Here is a 12,493-nt window from a genome sequence, read left to right as displayed (position 1 = left end):
ACCTACAAAGCATTACATGTGCTTGCTCCTACTTATCTTCTGATTTGGTCCTGCCGTACATACCTACACGTACGCTATGGTCACAAGACACAGGCCTCCTTACTGTCCCTAGAATTTCTAAGCAAACAGCTGGAGGCAGGGCTTTCTCCTATAGAGCTCCATTTTTATGGAATGGTCTGCCTACCCATGTGAGAGACGCAGAATCAGTCTCAACCTTTAAGTCTTTACTGTAGACTCATCTCTTCAGTAGGTTCTATGATTGAGTGTAGTCTGGCCCAGGAGTGTGAAGGTGAACGGAAAAGCACTGGAGCAACGAACTGCCCTTGCTGTCTCTGCCTGGCCGGTTCCCCTCTCTCCACTGGGATTCTGTGCCTCTAACCCTATTACAGGGGCTGAGTCACTGGCTTACTGGTGCTCTTCCATGCCGTCCCTAGGAGGGGTGCATGACTTGAGTGGGTTGAGTCACTGACGTGATCTTCCTGTCTGGGTTGGCGCCCCCCCTTGGGTTGTGCCGTGGCGGAGATCTTCATGGTCTATACTCGGCCTTGTCTCAGGATGGTAAGTTGGTGGTTGAAGATATCCCTCTAGTGGTGTGGGGGCTGTGCTTTGGCAAAGTGGATGGTGTTATATCCTGCCTGTTTGGCCCTGTCTGGGGGTATCGTCGGACGGGAACACAGTGTCTCCTGACCCGTCCTGTCTCAGCCTCCAGTATTTATGCTGCAGTAGTTTATGTGTCGGGGGTCAGTCTGTTATATCTGGAGTATTTCTCCTGTCTTATCCGGTGTCCTGTGTGAATTTAAGTATTCTCTCTCTAATGCTCTCTCTTTCTTTCTTTCTTTCTCTTTCTTTCTTTCTTTCTTTCTTTCTTTCTTTCTCTCTCTCGGAGGACCTGAGCCCTAGGACCATGCCTCAGGACGACCTGGCCGGATGACTCCTTGCTGTCCTCAGTCCACCTGGCCATGCTGCTGCTCCAGTTTCAACTGTTCTACCTGCGGCAATGGAACCTGACCTGTTCACCAGACGTGCTACCTGTCCCAGACTTGCTGTTTTCAACTCTCTAGAGACAACAGGAGCGGTAGAGATACTCTGAATGATCGGCTATGAAAACCCAACTGACATTTACTCCTGAGGTTGCACCCTCGACAACCACTGTGATTATTATTACTTGACCATGCTGGTCATCTATGAACATTTGAACTTCTTGGCCATGTTCTGTTATAATCTCCACCCGGCACAGCCAGAAGAGGACTGGCCACCCCTCATAGCCTGGTTCCTCTATAGTTTTCTTCCTAGGTTCTGGCCTTTCGAGGGAGTATTTCCTAGCCACCGTGCTTCTACACCTGCATTGCTTGCTATTTGGGGTTTTAGGCTGGGCTTCTGTACAGCACTTTGTGACATCAGCTGATGTAAGAAGGGCTTTATAAATACATTTGATTTGATGTTTTACAGATCAATAAATGTATAGCTTTGTACCAAGAACCAATGGGAAACCAAAAACGTACCTTCCCACAACTTCCAAGGAACCAAATGTGCTATTTGCGTAGTAACTGTAATAGATTAGGCCTACATTTAGAGAGGAATCTACCCAACACTTCCTGAGAGTGAGTAGTAGGTTAAAACAAGAAAAACAAATTTAGCCTAAACAAATCATGCTGTAGATTATGATTTTTTATCTTGACAGGCTTTCCAAATAAAGATAACTGAAATGTTGCAAACATATGAATGTACTTCATGGTGAATCTATTCCTTTAATGCAATCAAATATTCATAAATTCAATTGATCAAATATACTACTGTGTACTAGAGACAATGCCTACAGGACTTCCTTATGATGATCTCTCGTTCAACATGATGTTCCATATACACATGCAATAGAAATGTAAGAAATACACAAATTGGCTTATAAAACAGCATTGCAACTGTGATATTATGCAAGATACAAAAACATATATACGATTTTTTATAAATCCTCCCCTCCCTTTGACACCGGATGTAGCTAGTTTCTTCTTTTTTTTCAACTGTACAAGCAGCAACACCTTGGCTCCATGGGATAGTGCATTGGCGCTACACAGACCAGCGATGGGAAAGAAAACTCGCACAGGAACAGGAGGACGCAGAACAATACTGCAACTTTCCCCACCTCGAAGCGGGACAGGCGGTGGAAGAGAAGACGCTTTAGGTTCCGAAGGTAAAAACACCATCATATTTTCTGTTTTAGTTTATGGTTGGTGGATGATTCGTTCAAAATCGGGCCCATTTTTCTACTGATCAACACTGAAGAGAAACTACCTAGCCTAACGTTAACTAATTGGCCTCGACGGTGACGTAGCCTAGCTAGTTGTTCAAAATGTAGCTGGCTACGTTAGTTACCGATATTCCGGAAATATATGCATTGCTTGACTTGGTTACTATATTTAAATAACTGGTTGCTCTTTTCGAAACAAAGTATTTCAATGCTATTTATTTATGTTGGTGTTTTTCGGTTTCTAAATAGTGTTAGCTAGTTAGCCTAGCCAGCTAGCATGTTAGCATATTGGTGAAATAACGATTTGTAGTGGCGCGCGGCCTGTGTATTTCGCGAACAAACGCCGCGACACCAGCGAACTAGCTAAGCATATAAATGGTAACGTTAGCTTACTGTTGATTACGAGTTAATATAGACTGACTCTACTGAGACCTCTGGTCAATCCAGACCACATATATAACTACATAATTCCGCTACTTTGACAATTGCATTGATGCCTTTTTCTGCAGACGAAGGTAACGGCGATGGATACAGTTTTCTGAGAGAAGTAACAACCGAAATGAGGATCCCAGCAGTTAAGGCCACAGGTAAGATATAACTTGTGTGTAACTTTGTTAATGCACCCGTTTGTTTGCAAGCTTGTTTGAACTCGTGAACGACTGGGTTCAAACCTGGGTCTCCTGCCATAAGACTGTCACCCTGCCATAAGACTGTCACCCTGCCATAAGACTGTCACCCTGCCATAAGACTGTCACCCTGCCATAAGACTGTCACCCTGCCATAAGACTGTCACCCTGCCATAAGACTGTCACCCTGCCATAAGACTGTCACCCTGCCATAAGACTGTCACCCTGCCATAAGACTGTCACCCTGCCATAAGACTGTCACCCTGCCATAAGACTGTCATCCTGCTGAGCTCTAGCCAAGTAGCTATCTCAACTCCACTAGACCATGTCCATGGAGTTGAGCGCAAGTGTTTTTGGAGTGAACATCTTGACTCGAGTCGCTGTGCAGTCAATTTCAAAAATGTATATTCTTAAACCCTTACCATGTACCTATGTTTGTCATCTGTTGCGTGGTTATTCTTTGTTAGCTAAAATCCTTTCTTTTTAACAAAACGTTAATAAAATATAACTACCAACTGTTTCATTGTCACTCTTGCTCTAATGGCAACTGAGCGTGAATGCATGTTCCGATTGAATCTCAGACAAAACAGTCAGTGGCTTTATTTTATTACCATTTTATTAAAAGTTCTGGATTTCAGTAAACAAAGACACGCAACAGAGGACAAACATATGTACATGATAAGGTTGTAAGAATGAACATTTTTGAACTATTGACTGCACTGTGAGTCAGAGGTTCACTCAAATCTCATCTGCACTCAACTCTGCGGATATGGTATCGTGGAGTTGAGGTGTACTTGGCTAGGTGAGCTCAAGCCTATGCATTATCTGGGGAGGTAACACAAGATGTCTTCAGGTCTCGGGTTACTAATCACACACAAGCATGTTTGCCTACAAACAGTACATTACCTCACCAGTTTTTTGTGTTTCTTCCCAGAGGGTCTGTCCCTCCTGGGGGCCTATGAGGACAGTGATGAAGAAGAGGATACAGACTTGCAGCCTTCCACCATCAGGACCCAACACAACCAGTCTGCAGACATACTCGCCAACTTCATGGCCGTCAGTATAAAAATGCTGTTTTTCATAGTCTTTTCTCAGTCCGCTGTGTTCCTACCTCAGTCAGTCACTGATGTGATGAACTGTTTGTTTCCATTAAGCTGTGTCACTGACGTTGGTAGTGTAAATCCTTCTCTGCACACCACAGCCTTGAAATAGCTTCTCACAGAAGAAAATATACCTTAGGCCTTTCAACCCATTGTTTTATGTCGTAAATTTTATAACCGGTACTTGGGAAATTCAAATTTATAACAAAATAAATGAAAATATATCTTTCTTTTTCTACAAAATTATGGTGATATCAGGGCTCTCTTCCTAGTTGTCTTAGAATGCTAAATACCTGCGATTGTCTCGTGTAGGCCTGTATTTCTCTGCTTTGTTCATGTCTTTAGACAGGTGGTGTCCTTCGACAACCTAATTTAATCACCCCCCCCCAATAGGAAATTGATGCCATCACCACACAGCCGGGCTCAGAGGAACCCACAGGGGATCTGTCGGCCCCAGCCCCCACCCCACCACGTCCAGAACCCAAAGCCCAGCAACATGCCTTAGAGACTGGGACAGAGCCGGAGAGCACTGGGGCAGACTTCCAGTATGATACCCATACTTCACTAGCTGGAGGTGACCGTTTTTTGTATTTCATAAATAGCATAAACTTACCTGAGAAGTAGCAGTTAGCCTAGCCATTGTTTGGGATTGTGACATGTTAAGTGTGTGTTTTTGAAGACTGGAGTTCCTTCCTTATTTGTGTTTCCTTTCCACCAGTTGGAGGATTGGAGATGGGTGACTGGCAGGAGGTGTGGGATGACAACACAGGTTGTTACTACTACTGGAACACTCAAACCAATGAGGTGGCTTGGCAGCTGCCTTACTACCTGGCCCACCAGGTGCAAGGCCTGCAGCAGTACGCAGACAGGTGAAGTGTAAAAATGGATGGTACTACATAATAATATACAAATGTTAGTCATACACAAGTGGTTTTGTATTTTACAGCATGACTCTGAAATGTGTATTTTCTACTTGGAGTTGAAGATTTCACCTGTTTTCTATTTCATCCCCTGTAGCTCAACAGTCAATGGCAACGGAACTACACAGAGTGCAGGTTACCATGATGAACAACACTCCACTGCCGTCAGTGCTCCGACGCCTAAGACAATAAAGGTGAGTTATTTGAGTATTTTTGTGCGCTCAATGATTTAGTTTTAATCCAAACATAGTACTCAACTATCCATTTGTGTGTGTGTGTCTAACTCTGTGTCTATCCTCTGACAGGGGGTGATTGAGAGCGTGGTTGCCCTGACCAGTGAAGAAGAGGATCGTCATGGTGTGGCCGCCTCCCTCCTCGGTCCCCTCATCCCCGCAGAGGTGAAAGAAGCGGAAGAGAAGTGGAGGAAAAGGCTTGTAGGAGGGCTGGAGGAGAAGGAGAACAGTCTGGAGGATAGCTTGCCAGGGTCCCCCCCCCCCCCCTGAATGAGCCAGACACCCCCACACACCCCCTGAGAGACCAGCGCAGCAGGAACCAGTCTGTGGAAAACTCTGAGGAAGAGGAGACGGAAGAGGACACCATGGAGCTGGAGCTGGCTCTGGAGAGGAAAAAGGTCAGCTTAAGTCTTTATTCATCCTTTATTAAACCAGGGATGTTGACATTGACATCTCTTTCAAGTGAGTTTATACACTGAGTGTACAAAACATTATGCTCTTTCCATGACATAGACTGACCAGATGAATCCAAGTTAAAGCTATGATGCCACCTGTTAAATCTACTTAATTTAATGTAGGTGGAGGGGACAGGTAAATTATTTTAACTTGAGACATGGATTGTGTGCGTGTTCCATTTAGAGGGTGAATGGGCAAGACAAGTTTTAAGTGCCTTTGAACGGGGTATGTAGTAGGAGCCAGATGCAACAGTTTGAGTCAAGAACTGCAACGCTGCTGGGTTTTTCACTCTGTGTCCCGTGTGCATCAAGTATGGTGGACATCCAGCCAACTTGACACAAATGTGGGAAGCATTGGAATCAACATGTCTAGTATCTCTGTGGACGCTTTCGACACCTTGTAGAGTCCATGCCCTGACGAATTGAGGCTGTTCTGAGGGCAAAGGGGGGGGTTCAACTCAATATAATGAATTTGTCCTAAATGTTTTGTGCACTATGTATGTTGTGATTATTTTGAAAAGATCAGACCAGAATGTTGACACCATTAAATACTTGCAGAATTAAGTGTCCCTTTGGGAGTTATCGTTTACAATGACTCGAACATGAACATTTGTCCTCTTTTTGTTATTCTGCCCCCTAGGCTGAGTTACGGGCGTTGGAGGAGGGTGATGGCAGTGCGGGGGGCTCCAGCCCCTGTTCTGAGGCAAGTCAGGAGGCCCCCGAGCCCTGTAGCCTGCTCCTGAAGAAGGCCAAGTGGAAGACGGCCTTCCTTAGAGCAGCCAGCCCCGACTCAAACAGCAGGGGCTCAGATACACGGGAAGACCCCGACACAAGTGAGTGTCTGGAGAACAGTTAGGGTGCGATCTGGTTGAAGATACACAAATTCTTGGCAGTTTATATCATTCAATTTTTCTGATGTGGTTCATCCTAAAATGTAAACATTTCTCAAGGTCTTCTGATCTGCTGCATAGACCAATTGTCATACAAATGTAATGTCTAGGCGTCATCCTAATACTAGTCCTCTTGTGTGTCTTGCAGCACATTCCAAAGTCCCAGAGAAGGCCGGAGAAGAGCAGGAGAAGGAGACCGGGGACAGAACGTTAACCAACGTGCCACCAAAAGAGGAGGTGGAAACTCCGGAGCTCAGGGTATGGAACCTTTTTAACTACTCCCACACCGATTTAACTCTCAGTAGTAGAGCCTGAGCAGGAAAAATCCAGAGTGATAAAATAACTGGTGGATAACATTTAAAAATTATTGTTGTCTTTTGAATGACCAGTTTCAGATCGGAGAACTTGCCAACACCTTAACCAGCAAGATGGAGTTCTTAGGGATCAACAAGAAAACCATCTCTAACTTCCAGCTGCTTCTGTTACAAACTGAGGTGAGATGACCATGACCCGTTTATTATAGCTTACCTCCAGTCACAGTGAAAACCTATATCTTTTGGGTCCAGATTAGATTATTTTGGCCTAGAAACCACACTAGTTAGCTAGCTGCATGACTCTCAATGGTGAGAACTTTCACAGACCTTTCAGATTGTGTTTACTAGTCACAATTGCAGGGTACAACCTTTGAGCACCAACATGCAGGACTAAGTCAAATAAAATAATACAAATGGTAATAAAAAAACAAGAATATACTGTAAATAGAAAAGGCTCCTATTTACATAACAATCTGTACTGAATGACGGCAATTGATCATTCTGATGGGCGATGTTTATTTTTTTTTAAATTAATGTTAACATTATAGAAAATAAATGTACATGCCTAACCGTCATTGTTTCCCCCCCCCCCCCCATGCTTCTCTCCCTCTCAGACGCGATCGCTGACTGGCGGGAAGGGGCTCTGAACGGGATCTATCTCCGCCGTAGGCTGCAGGAAGCCGCCGAGCACATAAAACATTATGAACTTAACGCCGCCCCTAAAGGCTGGTCCTGCCACTGGGACAGGTACGCCCTCCTTACCTTTAACATCTCTTAAACACCCCCACCTCCCCAAACCCAGTGTGACCACGACCCCCTCAGAGCTGGGGTTGCCATCTATTTAACCTGATATGAGGGAGATCTTAACCAGTCCCAGTGGATAAAATGAAACCGAGACAGACCCTCAAGGTTGCTGTGATGCAATGCTGGCACTGTCAGTGGTGATATGGGAGCAGCCATACAGGCCAGCTTGATCCCCTAACACTATACCACCAGATGCGGATACGGGATCCCTGTCCTGTCCACCCATAGCCCAGACTCTGGCTCTTGTCTTTGGGGGGCCCTCTGTAGACTGTTTGGGGGGTCCAGTCAGTGGAATGGGGTACGTAGCTAGGAAGGTGGTTGTGTGCACTTTACAGGACTACAGCCCCCAGAATGCATTGCTGGGCGAAATGAGTGACAGATTGAAGCCCCGGAAACGAGGAGTGTCAAAAACATCAGTTAAAGCGAAGACGGAGCGTTGACGAGGACCCAGCAGGTCAGACCAACTCTATTTCATATGTTTCCTGTTTTTACTTTTTATTCCTTGATTGACTGAATGTATAGATAGTTCTGATGTAAAAAAAAAAAAAAAAAAAGTTGTTGAATTGATGACTGTCTCTTTTGCATCTATCTCTGTTTTTGGGGGGGGCTGTATGTTGTCATAACAACCATTATGTGGACCATTATTCTGATCGTCTGAACACTGCTTTGACGATCAACTTTGCAGGACCCGAGCTGATAGGTTTTGGTTTGTTAATTTGGTTTTAAGAAAGTTAGTGGGTTCACCATCAATGTCCCCCATCATGATCCAATCTGGCTCTTCTCCTGGATGGCTAACCTGGCTGTCCAGCCCAACATCCCCCCCCCCCCCCCCTCAGGGTATACTGCGACTCAGCTAGTTATAAGGCCAGCTGTTGAGACTCTGCCTTGTATCTCTGTTCTCCCTCCTAGAGAGCACAGGAGGTATTTCTATACCAATGACCGCACCAATGCCTCCCAGTGGGACTTCCCAGCTGAGGAAGAGGAGGAGGAGGAAGGACCAGAAACCACGTTGTCCATACAGGGGGAACCCAAACCCCCACCCGTACCCGCTGGTGGGCTCGCAGTTGCAGGTCCGTTCTCAAGACCCCTCACCATTCTTTTAAAATCCCCTTATTTTCTCCTGAGCGACAGCCTCTATCTTTAGGTCCAGATGTATCGCTTGGCCTTGAAACCACGCTAGTTGTGTAGTTGCATGATTCGAACTTTCGCAGACCTGTACTGAAGGAGGGACGCATAGAGCATTAGGCTTAGTAACTAACAAGCAGGTCTTGCACTATGTGGAACCTGCCACGGTCATATGTTACTAAAAAGTCAGTATTTGGTGAACCTTACTCCTCCCCTCTGACAAAGAAAATGGGTACATTTTTATACATTTTCTATCATATTGCAGGAGCTTCAGTCTTCTCACCTGTCGTCCCCCCTCAGCCTAGCCTTCCCTCCTGTTGGTCTATGCCTCAGCCCCCACTTCCCCCTGACCAGCCCCCTCCCCGTCCGACATCCCCCTGCCCCCTCCACCCCGGAGTCGCCTCCCCGCCCCCTCCTCCTCCCCTGGAGGATGATGGTGAGATAGAGGAGGTAGAGATGGAGGATGATGACTGTGAGCCTCCAGCACCAGGAACAGAGCCTCCCCTCCCCCTGGGTGTCATGAAGGTATGGGACCGTTCTACACATCCAGACCTCAAGTCTCATCTCAGTAGGCTGGTTAGTCTATTCACAAATCACACTTTCTAGATGACAGCCTAGTCCAGCAGTTGTCAAGTGCCAGTCAGTGGGCCTGCTGGTTTTTATGTTAACATGACTCTCTCAATGATAACTTTCATAGACCTGTACTGAATTACTGTGATTGCAAACCATTTTTTTGTTGTTGATGGGAGATGTGCATAGCGAGCATTTTGTTGGACATTAGCATAAGCTTTTACTTATCTTATCTATAAGCTTATCTTTTTGTCTTCACTCAGGTTGTGGAGTCTACAGCTTCCCTGGGTAAGGGTCAGAAACGCAAAGCTTCAGGAGCAGGTCAGCTGACCAAGGCAGTAACAATCGGCAGCAGTGCCATCCTCTATACACAGATCACCTCCACGGCAGGTAAAAAGCTATGATATCATCGAGTCGGTGTGCCTGCTGGTTTTTTCATGAAAACATGATTCTTTAAAGTAGTAGGACTCTCAATGATGACAACTTTCACAGACCTGTACTGAATTACTGTGATTGAATGATTTTTCTGATTGGAGATGTATGGCCCTAGTGTATCTCTGTATAGGTGTTTGGCTGTTTAATTGCAAACCATAATGTTTTTTTGTGTGTTCCTTTCTGTGTCCTCAGCCCCTGTGATGTCAGGAGCTGCCTACTGGGGAGTGTCTGCGGTAGCTGCACCTCCACTGCCTTCTGAACCTGCGGCCCCACCTATCCCACCTCCCCCTACTCGCCCCCCGCTACCCCCCACTCAGCCCCCTCTACCCTGGACCCCACAGGGCTTAAAACACTGCCCACGGACAAGACCAAGAAACTGAAGAAGGATAAGGTTGGGCGTCTTTGACTTATACAATGGCATCTGTTCTATGCATTGATAAGGAAAAAGGATGGTACAAGATTGGCACAGTCTAATTCAATGTAATAACTATTTAAATTGAAAGCTTTGTCCTAGTTGTATCGAACCACAGTGACGCTCTTAAATGACAATCCCCCATGGTCTCCTTTATTCCCCTTCCCCACATCCCTGGTTGCTGTGTCCAGTCGAAGAAGAGCAAGACGAAGATGCCGTCCCTGGTGAAGAAGTGGCAGAGCATCCAGAAGGAACTGGACGAGGAGGAGAAGTCTAGTTCCAGTGACGAGGACAGGGACCAGCTCAACAAGAGGGGCATCGAGGAGTGGAAACAGCAGCAGCTACTCACGTAAGTGGTTCCCCTGAACTACTGTGATTGCAAGCAAGTTGTCCTCGTCAGAAAAATATCTATCAATCTTACTAATAAAGCCCTTTTTACATCAGCCGATGTCAGTGTTATACATAAACCCAGCTTAAAACCCCAAACAGCAAGCAATGCAGATGTAGAAGCACGGTGGCTAGGGAAAACTCTCAAGGAAGAAACCGAGAGGAACCAGGCTCTGAGGAGTGGCCAGTCCTCTTCTGGCTGTGCCGGGTGGAGATTACAGTACATGACCAAGATGTTCAAACGTTCATTGATGACCAGCAGGGTATAATAATAAACACAGTGGATGTAGAGGGTGCAACAGGTCAGCACCTCAGGAGTAAATGTCAGTTGGCTTTTCATAGCCAGTGTGGTAGAGAATGTCAAACATACTTTTTGTATATTAGAATTTGTTAAAATGTTTTTTTGTGAAAATAATCTTTCTTACTACCTCTATCTTTTGGGTTGCAGTGGAAAAGCTGGAAAGAACGCAAACTTTGAGGCTTTACCTGATGACTGGCGAGAGAGACTGTTGAAGAAGAGGAAGATGATGAAGAGCACGTAACACGCACACTCCTCTCCCTGCCTCCACATATATGCGTGTGTGTGCACACGCCATCCTCCCCTAAACCCTTACTGAGAAGAATCAGTGGACTGTGCACTTTTTACGCTTTCACTGTCATTTTGAAACGGTTTGAAATGGATGAATACATTGGATGGGTTTGAATGTTCTTTTTTTTTTCTCGCTGTAATACCCACTATTGTTTTTACATGTTACCTTGGACACTCCCCCTACCAAGCCTCCCTCTCTGCTTGACCTGTTTTAAAGCATAAATGCTGTTTTCTGTGAAATGTTTGGGAATGCTGGAGTTTCTAAACCTTTGTTTATAGTGGAGATCAACTCTTTATATGTAGTTGTGTTTTGACCTCCCCCATGTCCTTGCCCATTTTCATAAACTATGATCAATGACACCTTCCTAATAACTCTGGTCCATATTCAGTTTTTAATGTTGCTGTATCACCCTCTGCTGTTACTCTAAAGTATCCAGGCAGGGCAGAAGACTGCTGGATGCTTCAACTATAGTGACTGACAGTACTTTTAGCTTATTCATGGTATACCCTCAACATATCCTGTCAGATTTTTCTTGCCGTCTGACTAAAGATATGATCTTTAAACCGTGTATACAAGTCCGTTTTCACATGGTCCAATAGTGGAAACCGCTTCATAGCAGACTTTCTCTGCACAAATTTGAAGTAAAGCCAGTAGGTGAAATGACCAAACAACCCATTTCCCAGCCCACTATTTTTGTCTTGTCTTTTCCCTTTGTCCAGAGTTGACAAATACATGATGATATGCCAATAATAAAAATATGTGCCAATTGGTTTATCATATCATACTATTTGCTTAAATATATTTTCAATTTGTGCTGAAAATCAAGTATAGTTTGGTGGCAAGGACAGTGTCCTGTTTTTTTGGGGAGCAGTTTTCAGTTGTGTACATTGCATATGTCTTAGTAAAAACTCCCTTGATGTTTATGATATGATGGTGGGGAGGGAATGCAACAATATTGTATATTGTTTGGGGAAAACATATGGGGTCAATTTCACGCCTTAAGTATTGAATTCAAAATAAAATAAATTGTAAACATCAGAAATAAAGTTGGAAATGTGAATAATGAGAGAAGTGATGGATGTTGAGAGGATCGTTTGTAGATTTGTAAACAAAAGGAGCAAAACTAATATAAAAGCAGAACAAATTATTTGGAAACTAATTTAAAAATAGTCTTTCATTTGAACTTTTCAAACAACCAACCCTATTGAATCCATTTTGCTCTTGCCTGCAGTTACTAGGATCTTTGCTTTCACTGCCAGTTTTTTTTTTTTTCCGATTGCGGATTTAGTTGGTTTTACTTTGTCCTACTCAGTTGTGTAATTTTATGATTTCATGTCTATAGACTGTTTAGTGAGGAGCTAAACAGGAAATTGCTTCTGCTACATTT

General features: G+C 44.6%; 1 protein-coding gene across 1 annotated transcript; it reads left to right on the top strand.

The window, feature by feature from the left end:
- The first annotated feature begins 2,006 nt into the window (after positions 1 to 2,006).
- On the top strand, positions 2,007 to 12,169 carry LOC115134439 (formin-binding protein 4-like). The gene is given in 19 exon segments (XM_065022654.1): positions 2,007 to 2,188; positions 2,755 to 2,832; positions 3,806 to 3,927; positions 4,365 to 4,545; positions 4,690 to 4,840; positions 4,989 to 5,085; positions 5,197 to 5,380; positions 5,383 to 5,522; positions 6,220 to 6,412; positions 6,618 to 6,727; positions 6,859 to 6,968; positions 7,402 to 7,530; positions 8,497 to 8,657; positions 8,978 to 9,237; positions 9,546 to 9,672; positions 9,910 to 10,038; positions 10,041 to 10,108; positions 10,321 to 10,478; positions 10,965 to 12,169. Coding segments are annotated over 19 exon segments (2,601 nt in total). The 5' UTR covers positions 2,007 to 2,079; the 3' UTR covers positions 11,059 to 12,169.
- Positions 12,170 to 12,493: the final 324 nt, after the last annotated feature.

The sequence above is a fragment of the Oncorhynchus nerka genome, linkage group LG9a (assembly GCF_034236695.1).
Source record: "Oncorhynchus nerka isolate Pitt River linkage group LG9a, Oner_Uvic_2.0, whole genome shotgun sequence".
Lineage (NCBI taxonomy): Eukaryota > Metazoa > Chordata > Actinopteri > Salmoniformes > Salmonidae > Oncorhynchus > Oncorhynchus nerka.
Note: the sequence above shows the minus strand (reverse complement) of the source record. Positions and strands in the feature narration are given on the sequence as shown.